Source organism: Solanum dulcamara, chromosome 6, assembly GCF_947179165.1.
Source record: "Solanum dulcamara chromosome 6, daSolDulc1.2, whole genome shotgun sequence".
Classification (NCBI taxonomy): domain Eukaryota; kingdom Viridiplantae; phylum Streptophyta; class Magnoliopsida; order Solanales; family Solanaceae; genus Solanum; species Solanum dulcamara.
The window spans coordinates 8,696,343-8,721,146 of record NC_077242.1 but is presented as its reverse complement, the minus strand read 5'-3'; the positions used below and the strand labels follow the sequence as shown (position 1 = coordinate 8,721,146).

At 32.4% G+C, this 24,804-nt stretch overlaps 2 protein-coding genes across 3 annotated transcripts; one reads left to right on the top strand and one right to left on the bottom strand.

Moving 5' to 3' along the window:
* Nucleotides 1-725: 725 nt before the first annotated feature.
* Nucleotides 726-17,776, top strand: LOC129892001 (syntaxin-132-like). Of its 2 annotated transcripts, none has more exons than XM_055967516.1 (12): nt 726-916; nt 2,275-2,388; nt 2,521-2,577; nt 4,065-4,113; nt 4,473-4,561; nt 4,658-4,731; nt 4,861-4,903; nt 4,980-5,040; nt 5,164-5,189; nt 5,277-5,354; nt 5,809-5,955; nt 17,471-17,776. In XM_055967516.1, exons 1-12 carry the CDS (start codon nt 899-901, stop codon nt 17,630-17,632), a joined length of 918 nt encoding a protein of 305 aa, XP_055823491.1. In that variant the 5' UTR covers nt 726-898; the 3' UTR covers nt 17,633-17,776. The 2 variants fall into 2 exon arrangements, with proteins under 2 accessions (XP_055823491.1, XP_055823492.1); XM_055967517.1 differs by lacking the exon at nt 17,471-17,776 and adding an exon at nt 6,050-6,511 and having other exon boundaries at nt 728-916.
* A 961-nt stretch (nt 17,777-18,737) lies between these two features.
* Nucleotides 18,738-21,093, bottom strand: LOC129892179 (isocitrate lyase). Its single transcript, XM_055967738.1, has 3 exons — nt 20,960-21,093; nt 19,168-20,770; nt 18,738-19,060 (listed from the first exon to the last, which is right to left on the bottom strand). The coding sequence occupies exons 1-3, from the start codon at nt 20,987-20,989 to the stop codon at nt 18,966-18,968; spliced, it is 1,728 nt and encodes a 575-aa protein (XP_055823713.1). The 5' UTR covers nt 20,990-21,093; the 3' UTR covers nt 18,738-18,965.
* Between the last annotated feature and the right edge of the window lie 3,711 nt (nt 21,094-24,804).

Here is a 24,804-nt window from a genome sequence, read left to right as displayed (position 1 = left end):
GAGGTTCTATATCCTTTTTGTTGCTCATCGAGAGAGTATTATCTAATCCAATATTGACTGATTACAAATAGAGTTATCAAAATGGACTGGCCCAATTCAATTCAATCCAACCCTAAAAGGCTAATGAGTTAAATTCAATTTTTTTTTAAAAAATTTAATCAAACATTAATTATCGCTCAAGAGTGTTTTTTTTTAAAAAAATATTAACCACACACAAAAGCTTCTCATAAAAAACTTTTTCTAAAAACACTTTTCAACGTCAACTGATTTTAGAAATTTTGTCGGACAGTAAATTTGCTGGTAGAATAAGGATTTTTTTACCTATATACATGGAAAATAATAAACGTCTATTTCAGAACCTTGTCATACTTGATGATTTTGTATCTTTGTAGTCAAATTTCGAATATTGTTGGATGTAACGCCTTTCGTTACAATTTTTTTTTTTATAATTATATAAAGCCAAATTTACAACACTGAGAGCATATTTATGTAAGTTTTTCTTATTTATTAGTATTTTTTTTTATTTTAATTTATGTAACATATTTTTTATTATTTTTGAAATTGACATTTTACCCTTAGAAATAATTTATACGCCACAAATATTTTACGTCATAAATCTTAATTTTTTTTATTTTTTCTTTTATTAAATTAAATAATATCACATAAATCAAATCGTATACTCGTCCTCGTCTTCCCATTGTCACGCCGGTCGCCCGGTCCATACAAAGACAAAATTTACACACACGAAGAAAAACCCCACAAACAAAAAACACTGGTAAAATATTGCCACTCACTGTTGTTTCGCTTTCTTGCTTTTCTCTTCCGATCAACATCAACAAGCACTAATCCTTCTTAAACGGCCATAAAAGAATTTCCCAACTTTTAATATTTGGGAAACATGAATGACCTTCTAGCGGTTAGTTGATTTTCTTGACCCTATTTTTTGCTGTTTTCATTACAGGGAAATAAAAGAACAAACTTTTGGTTGTTTTTTCTCTCAAGATTTCAGTTTTTGTATCACAGGTGTCTTGCTTTCCTTTAATTTTGCTGTGAATTGAATTTTGTATGTTAAGTTTTGCTTATATTAGTCTAGTGAAGTTTCTAAAGATTGGATTTTTATGTAACTTCTTTTGATATATCATATGTATCAACTCGAGCCAGAGTTTTCATTAAGAGCTTTAAAATATGAGGAACTAAACACACGAAGAAATTGAAGAGGTTTAACATCGATGTTATATATATAAAAAATAATTTTAATCATGTATAAACAGTGTAATTTGTCGTAATGAACCCTTCGGCCTACCTGGCTCTGCCTCTGAACTGAATACTTGGTTATTCAACAAGTAATACCAATCTTTTTATAGGTGGTAGAGTTTGGACTAAAATTAAGGTTACACCTTCATATTCTATCTGGTTTCTTGCTTTTTCTTGTGTTTCCTGCTAGCTGTTCTAACTTTATTTACAATAACAAAGCTTGTTCTTTTTTTCCCCCTTGATAACTGTGTTGTTCGGGTCAGCTTGAATGCATTTCGGGATACTGTAACACCCACCAACATAGTACCACTAACTTTGTCCATGTATCGATCAAGGCTTGGACAAATAGAAGAAATCACGTGTTTTTACCTCCGATTGAGATTAGAAACCGAGACCTCATGATTCTGAACCCACTTTATTGACCCCTAAGCTACACCCTTGAGTGCAATTTAACGAAGCTAACCTCCCCACTTGTATTGGAAAGAGGTGATTAAACAAGATATGACGCTACTCCATATCACCGAGGACATGACCTTAGATAGGCAGGAGTGGAGGTCGCGGATTAGGATAGAAGGCTAGTAGGGATAGAATGGTGTCTTACCGTATGTCGGTTTAGAGTGGTCGTAGGTCTAAGCGTGTCTTTATAGATGTGTTGTTGTTGCTTTTGTTTATCACATTACTTTGATATCGTTATTATTCTTGTCTTGTAAAATTTGCATAGCTTTTTGTTTTATTGCCATTATACTATATATATTATTTTTCTCTCTTACTTGGGACTATGACTTTTGAGCCGAGGGTCTTTCGGAAACAACCTCTCTATCTCCATGAGGTAGTAATAAGGTCTGCGTACATCCTACCTTCCCCAGACCCCACTTGTGGGATTTCACTGAGTATGTTGTTGTTGTTGTTGTGCTGCAAGCACTTGTAATGAAGGTTGTACCTTAATCACTATTTGATTTCAAGCAAGGGGTTGCTGTGATCTTGAAGTTTATTGTTCTGTAATTTCTGTTACTGTTTCAGGATTCAAGCTTCGTTTCTGTCAAAGATAATGCTTCCAAAGAATCTGATATCGAGATGGGAAACCGATTTACGAGGAGCCAGTCAGATTCTGGAATCGAGAGCTTTAACAAGCAGGTATTGCTTCACTGACCCCTGAGTTATTTTGAGATTATCAGAGTAGTGTAGTTGTCATCTAAAGATAAAACTATAAGTAAGGTTTATTCTCCCGTCTCCTTGTTCCTGACATATGGTATTTTCATTTTGTAGATACAAGAAATCGAGAGACAGGTCGAGAAACTTTCTGGTTTACTGATGACTCTTAAGGTATCATGTTGGAAGTGTAGCATTTCTACTGTTGAAGAAAAAATATTTGTATTTCTTTTGCTATATATAAATTGAAAATAACATCTCCCCAGTGTACTATCGAAATTCCTTGCTTTAGAAGAAATTGATAACAATATAGTTGGTTTCCTATCAGGGTTCAAATTCCAATAGAGATAAAAAAGGGTAGGTTATTTCTTCTTTGCCTGGGTGGGTTGAATTACCAAGTAGTTGTTCTAGTTGGAGATAGTTGGTACTTGTTGAAATAGTCAAGGTTGTTGCTTGTTCTTTCGGACCCAAAAGATAATCTTGGTGCCTGTCTGAGAAAATAGTTACTCCTTCCGTCCCAATTTATGTGGCACCTTTCGGGTTTCGAGATTCAAACAAGCCCTTTTTTTACCGTAATTTTTTCATATATCGGTTCGGTAGTTTTAGAATGTTGTTGATCCCTAGTACTCCATCTCCATAATTGCATATAGGAATATAGAAAGTATAGAGGAAAAGGCATGACGAGAAGAATTGTGTGAAATAAGTGAATTTATCCAGTTGAGGCATCTTTGTATGATTGAGACAAAACGATTCCCCCAGTACAACTTAACTCCGTCAAGCCTGTACGAGTAGTGAAGAAGAATAGATTTAGTTGGTTGTTGACCAACGGAAAACATGGGATCAAAAAAGGTAAATATTGAACTGTCAAATACTGGGACTTATAGTATTCGTTACGTAGTTTTCAAATATGAAAATTTTATTTCAAAAAATTTAAAGATTCCATGTCCAAACAAGTCAAAATTAAATTGTTTGACTCTTGAAATTCGAACTGTGTCACATAAATTGGGACAATGGGAGTAGTTGATAGGCGCTAACTAGTCAATATTTCATAAGGAATCAAGAGAATAATTGTAGTGATGAAGGCCAAATACTATTAGTTAAATCAGTATTCTGTTTTTCTCTGATTTATATATGATCAAAATAACACCTCCCCAATGTACTGAAGTCTGAATAAGTCTGTTACTTAAGAAGAAGTGTCAGAAAATGTATACTTGGTTTCATTCTGCAAGAGATCAGAACTTTTAGTAGAGAACTTTAGAACAAATTCGGGTGCTTGCTTTAACTTTGTGATTCTGTTGGATTGTATGTTGAGGAAGATGACAATGACATTCAAGGAATGGAATAGGATAGTATACAGTTGAGAATGGGTTCAACTATAGGAGAACAGTTGGGAAAAAAAGGAATTAAGTCGCTCCTCTGGATGGCAAAATATGATCTTGGTTGCCAGGATGAAAATATTCAGTTCATATAGTGTTAAATTTGTTGTCACAAGTACTGGAGAATAATCAGTTTTCACTTTTGCCTTTTTAACTCACTTTGCATTTTGAAATAAAATGCTTTAGTTTTAGCGATTCGCAATCACTTTAATCTTTTCCATCTGATTAAAATTTCTTTACCCTTTCTCTGTCAGAGATTATTTACTAATTAGAATTATCTTTCAGGATGCTAATGAGGAAACAAAATCTGTTACTAAAGCATCAGCAATGAAAGGTCGGATAAGTGCTATTTCATTATGTCTTGTATAGCTAACCGATTCACTATAAACTGTTATTGCTCTCATATCTTTTACCTTTAAGTTGTTATTGTATTGTGAAATATAAACTCTTAAGATTATTAAATTGCTCAGTCCAAACTCAAAAATAGGATACTATTTTTTCAATTCATTTACTATAATTGTGAAATATTAACACGGATAAGTTCATCTATAACTGAAGAGAAAATTGGCATTTGATCCTTTACTAATAAACAACATGGATAGGTTCGTCTATCTCTCTGTGTACTGTGTTTTTTTGTAATCTGGAGCCTGCTAACCACAAGCTCTCAAGAAAGTGTTTTTTACTCGTTTCCAGCTATAAGGAAGCGGATGGAGAAAGATATAGATGAAGTTGGGAAGATTGCAAGAAATGTCAAAGCAAAAATAGAAGCAATAAATAAAGAGGTAATTTGTCTATTTTTTTATATTTGGATCAGTAAAACAGTTTTTGAGTTCAATTTTCATCACTTAAAAGCACTCTAATCGTTTTCTTTTCTTTAGAACTTGGCTAATCGACAAAAGCCTGGATGTGGAAAGGGTACAAGTGTTGACAGATCAAGGACAAATATGACTAAGTACATTAATAAACATAGTTTTTCAATATTGCTTGATGTTATTTTCCACTTCTTGTGCTTGAGCAGTCGTAATTGTGCGAGCGTATGTTTTTTTAAATGTTTTTTGTTTTTTTAATCGTTGATCTGCAGTGCCTTGACAAAGAAGTTCAGAGATGTCATGACTGAATTTCAGGTATAGACAAGTCTTGTTATTTGCTTTGTGATGTCTTCTCTTCAATTTAAATTGGTTATAAGTTGTGTTCTTCCAGACATTAAGGCAGAGGATAGACAACGAATATCGTGAAGTTGTAGAGCGAAGGGTGATCACAGGTTTGGATCCCAAATTTTATTCGAACAGAAATATAACTTGAGATATCTGCTTATCAATATTTGAATTTCCATATGTTGATCTAATATGTGGGTTTATTGTGTTTTTATCTCGCAACTGAGCAGTAACTGGAACTAGACCAGATGAGGAGGTGAGTACAGAGTCTTGTAACTGATAATCCTGATCAATAAGATTGCTTTTTTTCTTCTTCTAATGTTTATTCTAATGATCATGTTAGACAATCAACAACCTGATAGAAACTGGAAACAGTGAACAAATCTTCCAGAACGCTATCCAAGGAATGGGACGTGGGCAGGTACCTCTTACTACATTTCACTGTACTTTTCTCTTTTGATTGTTTTAGAACTTGCGACTGACTTTACGTGTCATCCACTTTTGGAGTCCTCCTTTTTTCTCGTCAACATATTATTTCACTAGGTATATATAAAATGTAGGGAAGACATGGTTTCTGCGTTAGTTAATTCTTATCTTCTTGTTAAACTAGCAGAAATAGTACCAGCTGATCTCATTTGAATTCCTTTGACGTACTAACTTGTCCCATACGCCACTCCTTGAATTCCACGTATCTTTATATAATTAGTTTGGAAACATGAGTTTTATATATGAGCGCACATCCGAATAGATTTTCTATACTTTTGAGTGTTTAATCAATTGGGTGTTTCACATTTCCCCTCTAGAAATATAAGCTACATTTGTACGTCTTTATCATTTTCCCTTCCTATTTCATCCGGTAATATGCTCAACTGTAGGTCTTAAGCACCGTAGAAGAAATTCAGGAAAGACACGATGCAGTGAAGGAAATTGAGAGAAAGCTTCTTGATCTGCATCAGATTTATCTAGATATGGCTGTTCTGGTTGAAGCTCAAGGAGACTTGTTAGATAATATCGAAACACAGGTTTGTTTTCAACCCTCCCTTTATTTCCTCAGCGTATTCCTACCTTAAAAATGGGATGCTCTGTCTCGAATTTCTCAATGGAAATTTTGTTCAGGTGACAAATACAGCTGATTATGTCCAATCAGGGACTATTGCTCTTCAGACAACAAAGAAACTAATGAAGAGGTCTTGAAAATGCATGTGCATTGCCGTTATACTTTTCGTAATTATAGTGTGCATTATAGTTCTCCCCATCATTCTCAAATTACAACCTTAGAAGAGTAACAAGGGAGCTTAACTGTTTAGCTTCGAGCTATGCATGCGACCTGTGTGTACGCCTTTGGTTTACTGGGGATAGAAAAGCTAAGCTTCTACATTTTCACGCCACTTCGTTAACTAGCTTTTGGTGTTATCGGTCTTCTAATTGTTCATGAATATGTAGATTAGTATATATCGTTAAGTCTCTTAGAGGCTTTATAAGTCATAATTTCCCCATCTTTTTGCCTATTTTCCTTTTCTTAGTTATTCACCTTATTCATCAAATTAGTGAATTTAATGAAGTTTCTTTTATATTGTTTTTTCAAGGTCACAAATGAAAGAAAATATATTTTTTGTTTTTAACTAGCTTTATATAATTGTTGTTTTAATGGCTACCAAGCCTCTTGGAATATCCATTCTTAGAGCCCATTTGGATGGGTTTAAAAAAAGTAACTTTTATGTATGAAGTGTTTTTAGAACTTTGAAGTGCTGAAAGTTATTTTTATAAATAACCAGTTGAGTGTTTGGATAAAAGTGCTTATGTTGAAAATAAGTGTTTGAATTTTAGGGTTAAAAGAATAAAAATGGTAGTTTGGAAATTTAGTTAAAATATAAGGGATATAAAAGTAATTTCCATGGTCAGGTGCCTCTATTTGTATGGGGAATTCGCTGCTGATAGATCTCGTCCAGTGTCCCAGTACATTGGAATCCTGAAGCACCACCACGAAAAATAAAATGGCTTTAAGCACTTAGAAAAAAAAAGGTTAGAAATCTTAACTTTTCATTTTTGACTGACTTTAAGAACTTTATGGCTTAAAGTTAGTATTAGGCAAATACGTTCAAAAGCTAAAAAGGGGCTTTAAGTTGATTTTGACCAACTTAAAGCCAATCCAAACGGACTCTTAAAGGATTGAAGCAGCTGTCCCAAGTTACTTGTAAGTATTTTATCACCGCCTCCTTCCCTTCAAATAAATAAATAAAAAGTATTGTTAGTTTTGTTATATAATAAACAAACTTAGTAAAAGTAGAGAGTAAAAGAAAATAGAAAGGAACAAATGAAATTTTTATGTATATTTACATTTGCAGAGGCTATTTATAACCACTGCAAATGAAGAAAGCAACAATTTGATACAAGTTGATTCCTCAACTTGGTGGGACAAAAGTTAGTGGAGGAAAAAAAGTAGAAAAAGAGAAAAAATGTAGAAGGGAAAAAGGGGAAGGGAAAGTGACATACAATTACATAATACTTTCTCTTGGATGTCCATGTGTAATTAAAAAATTTTTTACAAGAAATAATATACATAGTTATCGTAAACATCCATAAATATTGTGTCTCGTTAAAATCTTACTAGGAAAATCAGTGGAAAAAAGTCTATTGAAAGAGTACACACATATGATAATATGTTTTTTAGTGCTGCCTCATTAAAAAACTCACCAGAAAAAATTCAGTGGGACAAAACCTTGGTTAAAGAAAAAAGAGTGCAATGCGTATTTTACTCTCGCTGATGAAAACTTCATTTGATATTTTGGGGACAACACATTCCAACCTTATATCTTAACTTCTCAAAAGTTGATGTTGGTAATGCCTTTGTAAATAAATCTGCAAGATTTTCAAATGAACGAACTTGTTGTACATCAATATCACCATTCTTCTGGAGATCATGTGTGAAGAATAATTTTGGTGAAATATATTTCGTTCTGTCTCCTTTTATGAAGCCACCTTTCAATTGATCTATGCACGTGACATTATCTTCGAATATAATTGTGGGTACTTTGACATCATTTTCTAGGCCGCATTTTTTTTTGATGAACTTTATCATCGATCTCAACCACACACATTCTCTACTTGCTTCTTGAATTGCTATTATTTCAGCATGATTTGAAAGCAACAATAGACTGCTTTGTAGATCATCATGATATAGTAGTTCCTCCTTGTGTAAATAGATAATCTGTCTGAGATTGAGCTTTATGTGGGTCTGCTAAATAACCTGATCTGCATAACCAATAAGGTTTGCACAACCTTTGTTAGTATAAAACAAATCCATATCAATAGTACCCTTTAGGTATCGTAACATATGTTTAATATCGTTTCAATGCATTCGCGTTGGGGATGAACTATACCTTGCCATTAAATTAACAGAAAATATTATATTAGGTCTGGTTGCATTAGCAAGATACATAAATCCACCAATAGTACTGAGATATGGTACTTCAGGACGAAGAAGTTCTTCACACTGAGATACGACATTTCAGGACCAAGAAGTTCTTCATTCTCTTCTAGGGGTCGAAATGGATCTTTATCCACTTCAAGTGAACGAACAACAATTGGAGTACTTAATGGATGTGCTTTGTCCATTTAAAATCGTTTTAAGATATTTTCAGTGTAGGTAGATTGATGGACAAAGCCCCCATCTGCTAAATGTTCAATTTGCAGACCTAGATAAAGTTTTGTCTTTCTAAAGTCTTTCATCTCAAATTCTTTCTTTAGATATTCAATCGTCTTTTGGACCTTTTTAGGGGTTCCAATGAAATTTGTGTCATCAACATAAACGGTAAGTATAACAAACTTTGGTTCTGTTTTTCTTAATAAAAACACATGGACAAATGACATCATTTATATAACCTTCATTTATCAAGTACTCACTGAGGCGATTATACCACATACACCCTGATTGTTTCAGACTATATAATGATCTTTGCAATTTCATTGAGTACATTTCCCGAGATTACATATTTCAGGCAATTTTAATCTTTCTGAGATTTTCATGTAAATTTCATTATCAAGTGAACCATAAAGGTAAGCTGTAACTACATCCATTAGATGTATTTCAAGATTTTTATGTACATCAAGACTGATGAGATATCGAAATGTTATTACATCCATAACAGGTGAATATGTTTTTTCATAGTTGACCCCGGGTCTTTGAGAGAATCCTTGTGCAATAAGGCGTAACTTGTATCTTATAATTTCATTTTTCTCATTTTGTTTTTGCACAAAAATTCATTTATATCCAACTGGTTTTACACCTTCAGGAGTTTGGACTACAGGTCCAAAAATTTCACGTTTAGCAAGCGAGTCTAATTCTGATTGAATTGTCTTTTGTCATTCTAGCCAATCACATCTATGTCGACATTCTTCGACGGATTTAGGCTCAAGACTTTTACTATCTTGCATGACGTTAATTGCAACATTATATGCAAAAACGTTATCCACCATAATTTTCGACCGATCTAAATTTATCTCATCACCAATAAAATTAATTGAAAGTTCTTCATTCACTTGAATCTTGGGTTCACAGATTTCTTCAGGATTATCAGGATTACTCAAATCTTGATCTCCCTCAGGAGGTTCTTTTATAGTATCATCTTTATTATTCCTTACACTTTTTTTTCTAGGATTTTTATCCTTTGAACCCAATGATCTATCACGCTTCAGGCGTGTTTGAGATTTAGAAGCTATGATACTAGTAGATGGTCTTTTTAGGACATCAATCCGGATAGGCACATTCACAGCATGAATATGTGACTTAGTTATCCGTTGCAAATCAGTAAATGCATCTGACATTTGATTTGCTATTTTCTGTAAGTGGATGATTTTCTGAACCTCCTGCTCACATGTGCGGGTACGTGGATCAAAATGAGATAGTGATAAAAATTTTCACGCAATTTGTCTTTGGATTCTTTTTTCTCTCTCCCTAATTGCGGAAAAGTTATTTCATCAAACCGACAATCTGCAAATCGAGCAATAAATAAGTCTCTTGTCAACAGTTTAAGGTATCGAATTATGGAGGGTGATTCAAACCCAACATAGATGCCCAACCTTCATTGGGGACCAATCTTTGTACGTTTTGGTGGTGCTACAGGCACGTATACTGCACAATCACAAAATCATAGATGAACTATATTTGGTTCATGACCAAATACTAATTGCGACGGAGAGTATTTATTATAATTTATCAGTTTGAGACGTACAAGTGCTGTTGCATGTAAGATAACATTATCCCAAACAGTAATTAACAATTTTGTTTTCATTAGTAGAGGTTGTGCTATCAATTGTAGGCTTTAATAAATGACTCTGCAAGGCCATTTTGAGTATGAACATAAGCAACAAGATGTTCAATTTTTATCCCAATTGATAAGCAATAATCACCAAAAGCTTGGAATGTAAATTTTTCAGCATTATCAAGGAGAATAGCCTTAATTGAATAATCTAGGAATTGAGCCATTAATTTTATTATTTGTGCTAACAACTTCGCAAACGCCAGGTTGCGAGATGATAAATGACACACATGAGACCATCTAAATATGCATCTATTAGGACCATAAAATATCTAAACAATCCACTAGGTGGATGAATAAGTCCACATAGATCTCCATGTATACGCTATAAAAAGCCATGTGATTCAATGCCAACCTTCAAAATTGATGGTTCGACAATTAATTTGCCTTGATAACTAGCAGCACACGAAAATTCATCATTCGTAAGAATATTCAGGTTCTATAACGGATGTCTAGTTGAATTTTCAAGAATTCGACTCATCATTATTGATTCAGGATGGCCTATTCGATCATGTCATAACACAAATGTATTTAAATCAGTAAACTTCTGATTTTCGATCAAATGTGCTTCAATTGCACTAATTTTTGCATATTGTAGGTCACACGACAAAGTTGGTAATTTTTTAAAATATATTTCTGGCCTAGACACTCTTGATTATACCAAGGTATTCAATATTTATTTCATTTAGTGTTTCAACATGATATTCATTTCTGCGGATATCTTTAAAACTTAACAAGTTTTTTGGGGATTTAGAAAAGAATGATGCATTTTCTACAATAATTTTTGTCTCATTAGGCAGAAATATAGTAGCTCTTCTGGAGCCTTCAATCATTTTTGATTTACCAAAAATTATAATAACATTTGTTTTTCTTCTAAGTAAGTTAGAAAAATATTTCTCGTCTTTAAAAATGGCATGAATTGTTCCACTATTAATTACACAAATATCTTTGTGATTGATCATTGATCCAAACAAAATTTGAGTCATATCCATATTTTTCTTAAAAATAAAATAAAATAAACATTATAATTAAAACATGACTCATTATACAAATTTTATTTATTTACATGGATTAGAAAAATACAAATATATTATTTAGTACAGACAAATAAAAGAAAAATTATTTAAATATTATCAGGGTTATCAATATTCATATTTTCTTTTGGGAAATTGAAGAAATCAGCTACATCTAGATGCATAAGCTCAATATTATCTTCAGTGATAAAGTTTATCTCTGGATTATTTTCTGTCATTTTCAAGGATGTTTGATATAGATGAACCAGATGTTTTGATGACCGGTAGATCCGTGAGCAATGCCTCATGCGTCCACATCTATGACATATACTTTCTAAATTTTTCTTTGGTATAGCTTTTGCTTTTCACTCTTCTTTTTATATTGCTGATCATTTCTCGATGTCAGTCGAGCATCATGATTATAATTTCTTCGTCGACCACGACCACGACTGGGGTCGTGACTTTTTTCTCGTTGGTTATAATTTTCCTGATTCACTTCAGAGAGTGGAAAAGAACCAACGGACCGACTATCATGATTTTTCATTAATAGTTCATTGTGGCGTTCAACAATAAGAAGTGAGAAAGTAATTCAGAATATTTTTTAAACTCCTTTTCGCGATATTGTTGCAGGAGCATATTCATAGTTGAAAATGTGGAATATATTTTTTCAAGTTTGTCTTGTTCAGTGATTTCTTCTCCGCATAAATTTAACTGAGCTATAATTCTAAACGTGGCAGAATTATATTCAGTTATATTTTTGAAATTAATTAATCTCAAATTAAGCCAATCATGACGTACTTGTGGAAAGATGATCAATTTCAGGTGTTCATATTTTTTTTTTAGATTCTTCCACAGTTTAAGAGGGTCTTTTAATGTGAGGTACTGTAATTTTAACCCCCTCGTCAAGATGGTGGCGAAAAAATATCATGGCTTTGGCACGGTCTTGACTAGATGTCATATTGTCATCTTTGATGGTGTCTGCCAGAACCATCGATTCTAGGTGTATTTCGACATCTAGTGCCATGATGAGTAGCTTTTTTCTAAATATATCAAGAGCAACAAATTCAAGTTTAGAAATATTAGATATTTTAAGAAAATAAAATTCTTACACTTTTGTTACCTTCTTAAAATAGCTTTAAGTGACGAAGGCTCGTGCTGATAACGTGTTATATAATAAACTAACTTAGCAAAATAAGAAATAGAGAGTAAGAGAAAATAGAAAGGAGCAGATGAAATTTTGTATGTATATTTACATTTGCGGTGACTATTTATAACCACGGCAAATGAAGAAAGCAACAAATTGATACAAGTTGATTCCTCAACTTGGTGGGACAAAAGTTAGTGGAGGAGAAAAAATAGGGAAAAAAAAGGGAAAACGTAGAAGGGAAAAAGGGGAAGAAAAAATGACATCCAATTACATAATAAGTTTATTATTATTATACTAAATATGACGTTTATGATTCTGTCCAACAAATACATATATCTCAAATCGGATTTAGAATTCAAATTTTTAGCTGACTAAGCCAAGTTTATAGATCAATTTAGGGGTCTACTCGATTGAAAAAATAACTAGTATTATATCAAACGCGGATTTTAGATGTAGTTTCTTAATTGACCCTAAATTATCAAGTTTGGATATTAAACAAGAAGTTGTAGGCTTGTAGCTACTAGCTTGACCGTGAAGTAAAAAACATCGACGTGTATTTTATTTGGACACTGCTATTTAATATGCATTATTTTTAAAAAATTTATTTACGTCTATCGCATATGTGGTGTTTTAGAATTGGAGTTTAATCATATATATATTAGAAGTGCAGTCATTTAAGCGAGAATGTCTGAACTTGAGCCATATATATTTAAATTTCAGATAAAAATAATTGTACATAGAGTACATCAAGCACATGATGGTTAGATTTATTTTTAGTTTCACAAACGATAGGGGGATTGCCCAAGTGATAAAATATCCTCCACCCCCCAATTTTAGAACCGTGGATTTCAGTCACAAAAGAAAGTAAAGAAGTGAAAATATCTAGAAAGGGATAAAAAATAAAAATTTAGTCTTCTATTTTTCTTTCTTTTTGACCCATCTTTATGTAAACTCTTGAGAAAATTACATAGATACAACTTTTTAAAGTGATAATTAAAAAAAGTTATAACTATTCTCTGAAAATTACATAAATACAATTTATTTAAAATTTTAATTGAATTTTTTATTAAAAATGGTAGGCAAAATCCAAAGGCTGCTATTCCAATAGGAAAGGCAGAACGATGAGACGAGCGAAAAGCCATTTGACTGCAATGAGAGGGTCCGACAATCATACAACGACGGTCAAAAAAACATGGTCTCTTCATATAAGACACACTGTAGGCTATCCTCGACCTCCTTTGTTTTTGATGGAAAAAAAATTGATCTCCTAAAGTGTTTTTCTTCCCTCGTTGCACCTCCCTCCCTTTGTTGAGCCTTTACTTTAATGGTTGGGGAAAACATTCCCTTATCTGAACTTGGTGGGCATTCTTTCCAGCCTTAGTGCAATAGGGGGTGGGTTTGGTTTGAACATAGGCTCAAAAAGAATTTGAAGGATCCTAGCTACGCCATGTGTTCAATACAAAATCTAAAAAGCTGCATGGATGACAAAAATAGGGTGCTTTCCTGTATTGCACCGGAAAAAAGGACCTAATAGGCGAGCGTCTTCTCTTAGGTTTCTTCCTCATGCGCTTGTCGCAGTCCAACCCAGATTAGAGAGGAAGACTAGCAAAGCAGGAAAAGAAAGAGGGAAGGGGAGCAATATCTTATTCTCTTCGCGAGAACTTTTAAATCGTTGAAACATTCAGAACGGACTCCATATTCATTTTGTTGGCACAAACAATCCATTTTATGAGGGGCGGAGCCACCTTGTGTTTCGGGGGGGGGGGGGTTAGTCGAATCCCTTCGGTAGAAAATTACACTATTTATACATGATTAAAATAATTTTTTATGTATATATAGTTGATTTTGAACCTCCTTCGACTTGTTCGAATGTCTACTTTTTCAAATTTGAACCCCCTTAATCAAAATTCTAGCTCTAGCATTGCATTTCATTCGGGACTTCGGGGAACCAAAAAATTGGACTGGAGAATCAATGATGGATAGACTAGAGATAGATAAACGATATATATATATATATATATTCTCCATCTATATTATAATTATGAAAAATTATCTAAATACACAACTTATTTTATTATATTCTTGAAAATTTTCTACCATTTGAAAAAATTACAAAACCCCCTACTCTCTCCTATTCTTGGATACATCATTTTATGCGATGTATCGGTCGGATACATCACTTTACATGATGTATCGGGACGTCGAATATATCACTTTACGCGATGTATCAGTATGTTTTGGTATGTATCTGAATTTCACCAAATTTAATGGATTTTTGTAATTTTAAAAAAATAAAGATAAAATGTGATTAGCTCTTAACACTATGAGATTGGTGTAATCCTACCTTATAATTATTCCAAGAATCTCTATTCTCCATCGTTATCATATATCTCTCAAAATTCCCCTTTCTCATCTCGCATTGTACATGATATGCTACATATTTGATGTACCCAATAGTGCTTCTTTATGAATTGATAGTATTTTTACTAATATGGAAAATTTGTATGGACTAAAGAAGAATATGAATGTAAATAAAAACTATAGTGTCTGATGCAGTATTTGTAACCTCTGGTGACAATGTTTCCTTATTAATAGATAGTACCATAATGGAAATTTTGTAGGAACTAATTAATTTTACTAAATATTTTTTATATTTAGTCGACCTAATTCTTAATTGAAGGAAGAAATATAATCTATCAGATTAAAATTCATCATTTACTAGAAAATTGCCATATTCAAAGGATTTCTCATTTACTCATTTATAGGGTATAGTAATATATTATAGATTATGCAATTTAATTAATAATTGTAGATTGTAGAATATTTTACTCATTTGTTAGTATTTATGTAACTTCTCCTAAAATCTTTTCTTTTTTCTTCTTTCTATTTTCCTTTGGAGAAAAGTGACAACAAAATTCAAAAACCAGAAATATAGGTCCTTTATTGTTATAACTAGTGAATATGTTCCCACTTTGAGCGGTCGAAAAAATAAATTAATTAATTTTAAAAATTCTTAATCAGTTTCAAGAAATATTAATTTGTGGCCAAAAAATGATATTGTGACTACAGCTATGCATACTAAATATTATAACATGTCATTTAGTAAAAAATATTTTTTTGGTAAAAATAATAAATAATACTACTTTCTCTTTGTCAATTTATATCACACTAGTTTGATCAGAAATTTGCGCATATAGAATCTTCAATTTTTTTTAAATAAAATTTATATATTTGTAAATTACGTAAAAAGTATTATAAATCACAATAATTGACAATTCAAATTTAAAAGACATGAAAAATTTAAGTAAAAAATAAACAATTAATTTTTCTTTTTTCCCCTCTAATTTTTCTCTTTCTCCTTTTTTTGATCCTCAATTCTCCCTCTCTAATTCATCTGTCAAGACTAAAAGGGAATTACTTTTATTTTGACAAATTAAACTTTCTTAAAAAGAGAAAGAATTGTATGTAATTTCTTTATTTTTCTTTTTTTTTCCTTCTCATCCTAACTTGTCATGACTCACTCTTTTTTTCTTTTAATTTGATTTTATAATAAAGTGCGAGTACATCTATAAAATATAATACCTCATATATGATAAAATACACAAATTTATATAATTTGTATCCTATTTCATACAATTAAACACACAAATTTATGTAATTTACATCCGAAACATCTCATTTCATTTTCTTTTATAGTTTCGTTCACTTTTTTCAAAATAATAAAGAGGATAATTTTTCAAAACAAAAAAGAGAAGACAATACAAGTTAAACTATTTTACAGATTATGCAAGAAAAGAGAAAGAAATTTCATCTTTTAATTTCCCCTTTATAATAAATTCTAGACACCTTTTTAGAATATACTTTCTCATGTAATTAAATACACAGATTTATACATTTTATATTTGGAACATCTTCATCTCACCTTCTTCTATAGTCTCATCTACTTTTTTTGTCAAGTCCAAATTTTAAATCATAAATCTCTGCCTATAGCTGCTAAATTTTAAATCATAAATCTCTGTTGATAGAACCTGAAAAACAACTAACTACATATTAGCATATGTTTGTGAAATCTATGCAAATAATTATATAAAAGCGTAAACAAATGGAGAATGTAGAATAATTATAAAAAAGTAATGTGAAGGTAATAATTACAGAAGGAAAAATTTTTGTTTGATGAGTAGGGAAAATGAAACTTAAAAAGAAGTGAGAGGAGGAAAATAATGCAAAAATCAAGTAAAATGAAACTTTCAGCAAAGGAGATAGTTTTTATGGATTTAGAATAGTAATAAATATGTAATTAAAAGGTAAGAGATTTAATTAGAATTTGATTCTTCATATGGCAACGTTTCAGTAGACGTTTTAAAACGGTACTAACAATTATTTTTCATATTTAATATTTATTAAAAAAAAATTAGTTAAAAATGCTAAGTAAATCTAAAAATTTAAGAAAATAGATAAATCAATTTCCTGATCAATAAAGCATGCCACATCAGCGGGCTTATGTTTCTCCTTTGTATATATCTATATATAGATTGATTGATAGGTATAATGCTTTTGCATTTTGAACAATAGGATCCCTATTCTTATATTTTGTAAGTGCTTCTTATTTCTTGGCAATTATGTGATACTATGTGAATTGATACAATTATTTATGATATTAGATTGGCTTATGTATACAAACATTAATCGAAAGAAATGAATGTGCTAGTTAAAAGTTAATTTTAAAGATATAAAACATTACAAAAATTTGATTAGTTAAATGGATTTCAATTCCACAAACTTGTTAAAGCTGTAAATATTATTAATAGAACATGATAAATAGGGAATGTAATTTATTTTGGCAGGTATCAGAATTTTTGAAAAATATTTTTTTAGGAAATTAAATTTCTTAAAAATAATAAAAATAACTTTTGTAGTGGAAGTAAACTTATAGTTATGTGACAATTTATGAAATTTACCAAACATTCAACTTTAGCATGCAATAAAATCCCAATTCCCAATTTCATTTGCTCTTCATTAAGTGTTTTGGTTAATTAAATTTGTTCCCTTGGATTTCCAGGTGAGATATGCAGTGGATCACGTTAATATGGGTACAGATGCACTTCAAACTGCAAAGAGCTTGCAGAAAAAATCAAGAAAATGTATGATGATAGCCATAATTTTGCTTCTAATTATCGCCGCGATTATCGTTCTCTCTGTGATCAAACCTTGGAAGAAGTAATCAGTTACTCATAATACACATTACTTGCCGTTAATCCTTCAAATTTTCTTCTATGTATCTTCGTAATTCTTGTGAAGTTTTATCTTTCTCTGTATCTAATAATATAAGTTGTCCGTATTATATTAAATAATAAGATTTTAAATATAGATTCTTTGCATTATTCTTGAGGATCTAAATTGGTGCTACTTTGTTTGACTTACAAATTTCATATGAACACAATTTTATGTTTCAAAGCTAGTTTCAGGCAAGGACACAACAATTTGCAAGATATCTAAATCAGAGTTGATTAGTAAACCAATGAGGTAAGGTCTTTTTTTAAAAAAAATCTGTTTTTGTTTTTATGATTTGAGAAATTTTGGAGTCTATCCTTTATGGTTGGTTTAAGATCAAAAAAATTGTCAAGAGCCAACCTTTGGGCCCATTACAATCACTCACCCCTCTGACATTCTCCACTTCAATATCGAATTTACCTGTCTCTCTAACATTCTCCACTTAAATATTGAACTTATTCGCTTGGCGCAAGGCTTGAACTTGTAACTGACGTGAAACACAATTGCCGGATTTACCTGTCTCTTTAACATTCTCCACTTAAATATTGAACTTACTCGCTTGGCGCAAGGCTTGAACTTGTAACTGACATGAAACACAAATGCCGGATTTATCTGCCTCTTTAACATTCTCCACTTAAATATTGAACTTACTTGCTTGGCGCAAGACTTGAACTTGTAACTGACGTGAAACACAAGTCCCTCAACCTTTACTCGCCCCTCTTAACATTCTCTACCTAAATACTGGACTGGCCCTCTAACATTCTCCACCTAAATAGTGGATTGGTATTGAACTTAATTGACTTGGCACATAACTCGAACTTGTGACTGACTTAAAACACAAGTCCCTTTGCCCATTTAGGTAACCCCGGGGCCCGGGGCATAATGAGGTAAGGTCTTCACATCATTGTGTTGTCTGATCACAAATCATTAGTTTCTTTTTGAGCCATCAGTTTAGACTTTACACAGTTTGATGGAAATTTTGGACACTTTAAGTCAGGTTGATTGACTAGCTTAGTAAAAGCATCAATAATCCATAAATTTGCAACTGGAAACTCTAGCACAACTTGAAGTCCAAATAGAGAAAGATAAAGATACAAATGATAACAGTAGTAGCCAATTTGAGGGCCAAAATAATACCCAAAATGATTCAAATCCCTGAAGAATTATTAAAAAAGCTTAAAACATCTTTATTGTACTTGAAGTCCACAACATAAAAATTGAGATTGTTCCAAAGCTCCACACATCTTCATGCTCCAAAAGAAATCACTTTTTTTTCTTTCTTCTTACATCCTTGACTTTGCAATCACCACACTTCCATCACCCAAGTTTGTTGCTCCAGTCCTTGTCCATTTTGACTCAAATTGCTCTTCAGTCACTCCTGCAATTGTCATATTTTAAATACTCTGTTACTAATAATTCGTATTAAAGTTTAAATTTTATGCCGACACTTTAAAATTGCGTTAAGGGGGATGTAGATGGTTATACCTTTGCCCATAGCAGCAGTAGAAGTGATGCCTCCCTGGACAGTCCTTAGAACTCTATCATAGTAATTAGCACCAGACCATTTCTGATGAGCCAATGTGTCAACACCATGGCTCCTCTCCTCTCTCTGTATTTTCTCCACATAGGCCAACATTCCCCTCCTGGCGAAATCCTTGGCAAATGTGTCAACGATGAGTGCATCAGCATGAAAACCAGCCAGAGTTATGAACTGCCAGCAGTAGCCTAACTTGGCTATTCTTGGAATGAAATCCATCATTTGGTTATCATTCATTCCTGATGCATCCCAATTGAATGATGGAGATAGATTGTAAGCCAACATTAGCTCAGGCCTTAGAGACTTCACTCCCTCAGAAAATTTTGTGCATTCTATCATATCAGGACTTGATGTCTCCATCCAGACCAGATCAGCGTGGTGAGCGAAAGCCCACCCGCGAACAATTGCAGCCTCTACTGAACCCTGAAACCTGTAGAACCCTTCTCTGGTTCTTGGCAAGTCCCAGTCCCAGAAAAGATTTGGAAGGCCAAGTCTTTCAACAATCTCCCTGGCTTGTTCGTGCGAGAGACATTTTTCATAGCTCGAATGATTCATCCACTCATTCAATCTCCTCTGCTTCTCGTGCTCCGCGAGGTTCATTTTCTTGATTGCATCAACAACACATTGAGAAAATGTCTTGAGTTCAGCCATTCTCAACCAGTTATCCTCAATGGCTTGAAGTTCAGGTCCTGTTTTGCCTGCAGCCATAGCTTCAGATAAAAGAGTGGCCAAACCCTTGCCTTTGAGATTAGGGTTCGAAACACCCAAAATGAACTGGTGATCCCTTGTATCCACATTGGTTTGGATCAATGTGGCTGCAACAGCATCAGTACGAGCCACGAGGACCGTCTCGGTCCCCATGACATCAAACTGCAACCTTGCAGCCACAAGCCTGTTAATATGTTCACTGATGGCAACAAGAACTTTGCCAGCCATGTGACCACATTTCTTGGTAACAGAAGACTGATCCTCAATGTGGACACCAGCAGCCCCACGCTCCACGAAAAGCTTGCATAGCTTAACAGTAGCAGTTGCACCACCAAATCCAGTGTCACCATCAGCAATGATAGGTTTCAAGTAATCAATAAAAGGGGTTCTTGCCCTCTCCTCTCTGCTCATGCTCATTCTTGCTTCTCTCTGTTTCCTATCATGATACTGCTGAGCAAAAAACAAATGTTCCACTTTGTTAGGAACAGTGTCATAAGGGTAATCAGCAAGATCAGGGCCTGGTTCATTAGTACTAGTGTGAGTGGAAGAACACTGCCAGCCAGAGACATAAATAGTGTCCAAATGCTTAGCCATCATGGTGACTTGAACAGGGTCAAGTGCACCAAAAGTCCTTGATGCTGTCCCATTAGCTTGGTGATTCTTGAGTGTTCTCCACAGCTTCTTAGCTAATTCATTGGATGCATAGCTTTGCTTCATAGTTCCTCTTAGTGCCACCACATCCCTGGCTGAATATGGCCTCCTGGTTAGCCTGAATCTCTCTGAGTTCCACCATGCTTGCACCTCTGCTACCTCTGCTTCAAATCTCATCTCTTCTTCCATAAGCTGAGACAATTCAAATTTCAAGAGTCAAATAATTTGATTTTAACCATGGTGATCTTTAAACCTTTTTTTAAAGAAAATAAATATATTTGAAAAAGTGACACATAAATTAGGACGATATTTTTATTCATGTCGCTCCATTTAAATCCGCCTAAGTATAAAAAAAGATGGTGAGATGAGAGATGATCTTACCATTGAAGGAACTGAGAAAGATGCAGCCATGGCTAGAACTTTTAAATATTTTGTTTTGTGTATATAATCTATACAATTGCAATGATGAATTGTTTATGTAAATGGTTGAGGCAAAGAGCCTCAATTTATAGGAGTAAAGATAGAGGTATGGTCTCTTCTTAAAACTACAATAATGCCAATTGCCAAGAGAAGGATAAGGAAAAAAATATATTTTTCCACATCATTTTGCTAGAATAATTTAGACCTTATCTACAGTATTTACTTATCTTGATTGATGAAGATAAAACTGAAGCAATTGCCCAAAATGTGTTGATATCGAGGCAATGGAGGTTTCCAACCATGACAAATTTTGCAACTGTGTTTGTCTGTTTCCTATTTTGGATGACATCATTTCTTTCTAATTGTAACAACTTTTGCTTTCCTGTTTTAATTGTTTTTCTTGGCACAATGCCATTTTTCTAATCCTAGGAGCTTAGTAGATCCAGAACTAGTTTGATTGTTTCTAATCCTAGGAGCTTAGTAGATCAGTTAAAATTTTGTGTTAAAATGCATGGAATATGTATAATCAATTTAAATATGGATTGAATATGTATAATCATTTATTCAGAATTCACTTAATAAGTTGCTTTTAGTGGAATTTGATTTTTGTGATGATCATTTAACTAATGGTTTTTATCTCAAAAAGTTATATTTTCTCCGTGATTCTAATTTTCTTCAATAAAGAATGTGACTTTATGAGATAATAATTAATTCTCAAAAAGTTACAATTTACATAGCATAGTTAAAATTTTGAGATTTAGACTATTAAACTTTGATTGTGAATTCGAACATGTAAGCTTTAATTTTTTTGAAATAAACTTTATATATTTTGAAAATTACATAAAAGGTACTACAAATCACAATAATTAACGACTCAAAATATTCGAAAGTCATGATAGTATTGATCTCGTTTAGAGTATCAGTCCACAATAATTAACGACTCAAAATATTCAAATAACATACAAAGAAACATAGGTCAAAGATGACTCTCCAAATTTCAACTATGTCATATAAATTGGGCCGAAGAAAATATAAATTGAGTGCTCATATGAGAAATCAACTCAATATACATAAATTCAAAATTTTAAATCCGACTATATTAATAGTAAGTAATGTATATTTGTTTTCAATGACTATAATAGTAAGTATATTTGTTTTCAATGATTAATGCATGAGTGTGATTTCATTCTTTATGCACAAAGAAGTCTCAAGTGAAGTCGGGATATAATGTACTATATAGCTACTTAAGGCCTTAACAATGACAATTTATTGTCTCTCTTTCTTTAGATATGCACCATTTATTCGAGAAAAAAAAAACTTATATTTTCTATCTTTTTTTGGGTAAAATTTTAAAGATTTTGTATAATGTTCCTTTAGATGTCTATGAGACTACGCACAAGTTGGTAGGGTATTTCGAACAATCTCTTTCACATAAATATAAATAAGTAGGGATGACAATGGAGCGGAACAATTTAGGAGCTTAATGAAACTTACTTTCACACACTAATTTTGGAGAATTTTCTTTTACACCTGACTCATTATTTTAAATTCGAACAAATGATAAAGAACGATAAATCTTGCCAAGAAGCATTTAAGAAAAATTAAAATACTTTTATTATCTCTAGCACAAACATAATTTGAGTAGTAGAAAGAAAAAAGAACACTATTGTAAACTTAAAAATAAAAAATGCTAAACGAAGAGGGGCAAGGCAGGGCTAATGGAGCGAGGTAGGACAAGGTGAAAAATTTTAAAATTGTTAAACGGAGCAAGATATGATGGGTTGAATATATCGCAGGACAAAGCTTTGCCCGCCCCCGCCCTCATCCGATCTCTATCGGTAAATGATTATGTGTTTTTCATATGACTATGACATTTATAAAATGTATGATACTGATTTCTTGCAGTGGTATAACAATTTATTTGAACACTCAAGGGGATTAAGATTTAAGCATATACATATAGTATTATCTCTATGCCAAATTAATGCACATTTCATTTGATAGTCTGAAACGAATTAGAAGTCATGATGAAATAACATTAGGAACGACGAATCTCTTAAAAATAAATAAATTCATTTTACAAGTTCGTTTTAGGAGTAGTTCCGTTATCCTGCTTCTCGATAATCAAACATGCAATATTTTTAAAATATTTTTTTCATCATATTATCATGAGAAGAACTGCACGTCTGCACTTATATTATCTTCTCTTTTTTTTGGTAAAGTTACTGAATTTCCAAAATCTTAATTAAAAGCATTAAGTTGATCCAATCCAATTTAATTTAGAAGGCTAGTAAAATTCAATTTCAAAAAAATGAAAAGCAACACTTATTCTTAAACGAAAAAAACATACTAACAAATATAAGTGAAATAAAGATGGAAGTTACTTTAATTAAGTTACGCCTATAGAATGCCCCATTTATTCATAATTCAAACAAAAATGAATGAACTTTCATGTCATGCACGAGGCCAAGTAGATGACGTTCACGTTAAATACGTACTCATGTCTTATCGCTCGAGCAGCTCACTTGATCTCTCAGAAAAGGAAATTTCTTAATTTGATGTTTGTACGTAACAAATGTATTTGTATATGGAAATTATTTATTTATTTATTATTATAATGGAGTCATATTTAACTTATTGTCACTTTTAATTACTTATGTCTATTATACCTGAATTGAATTGTTGGGAATTGGGATGTAAACCGCCAATTACGTACGCAAAAATATCGTTCACCTCACCACTTAAAAAGGATAGAGTCAAAGTTTTTGAAAGAATTATTTTATGAGTTAAAACTAAAATAACTCTTTTTGATATGAAAAATTAAAATATGGTTGTGGCCCTTTTTTTTTAGAGAAAGATTGATCATTTAAGTTTTCTGAAAATAAGCATGTTTAGTTTCCTTAAAATATTTAACGAACTCTATCAGTTATATTTGAGGAGATCAGTATGAAAGAGAAAAAGATTTAACTAGAAATATTAAGAAAGTTACATTAAATCCTAAAATCTGTCATATAAAAAAACTGAAATAGACACCAAAAATAAAATAAGTTGTATTTTAAAAGATCAAAAATAATAGAGACGGCAAAAACTACATCTCAGAATATGAGTACCCCTAAATCATTTTCCCCCCATAGTTTTCACAAATATAACTCATAGAGTTTATTAAATATTTAACGAAAATTAGAATTACATAATTTTGATAAGCTTAAAGAATCAAATGTAAAGATATGACACTTGCACCTAACTCAACCCAAAAGTTAGCTCATGAGGGGAGAATTGCTAAAGTCCATATATATAGAATATCAATCCATTTCACAATCAATGTGGAATTTTTACCTATTCTAACACCCCTGTTCACCCGTTTACGCTCAGGCCCAATTGGAACGTGAATCGAAAGCTCAAATGGGAATGAAACTGACTCTAATTATACCATGTAAAGATTTGACAGTTGAATTTAACTCAACTCCAAAAATTAGCTCATGAATAAAAAACTGTTCAAGACTATATAAGCAGACTACTCACCAATTCATTTTTTAACTAATATGAGATTTTTACCTACTCTAACATCAAAACTATACAAAAAGTAGATATATTTAACAAACTATTCCGAACATTCCCTCAAGTAGATGGAAACACCACATCATTTCTATATATCTCAAATTGATAAGCTTAATTAATTGTGACGTGACTACGAAAAGAGTGTTTTTTTTTTGCCGCTAACCAATGTGGATAAGACCCAAAGAAAATTAAACACCCCTGTAAATTCAACTATACATTCCCCGATGCCGTTCAACAAAATTATCATG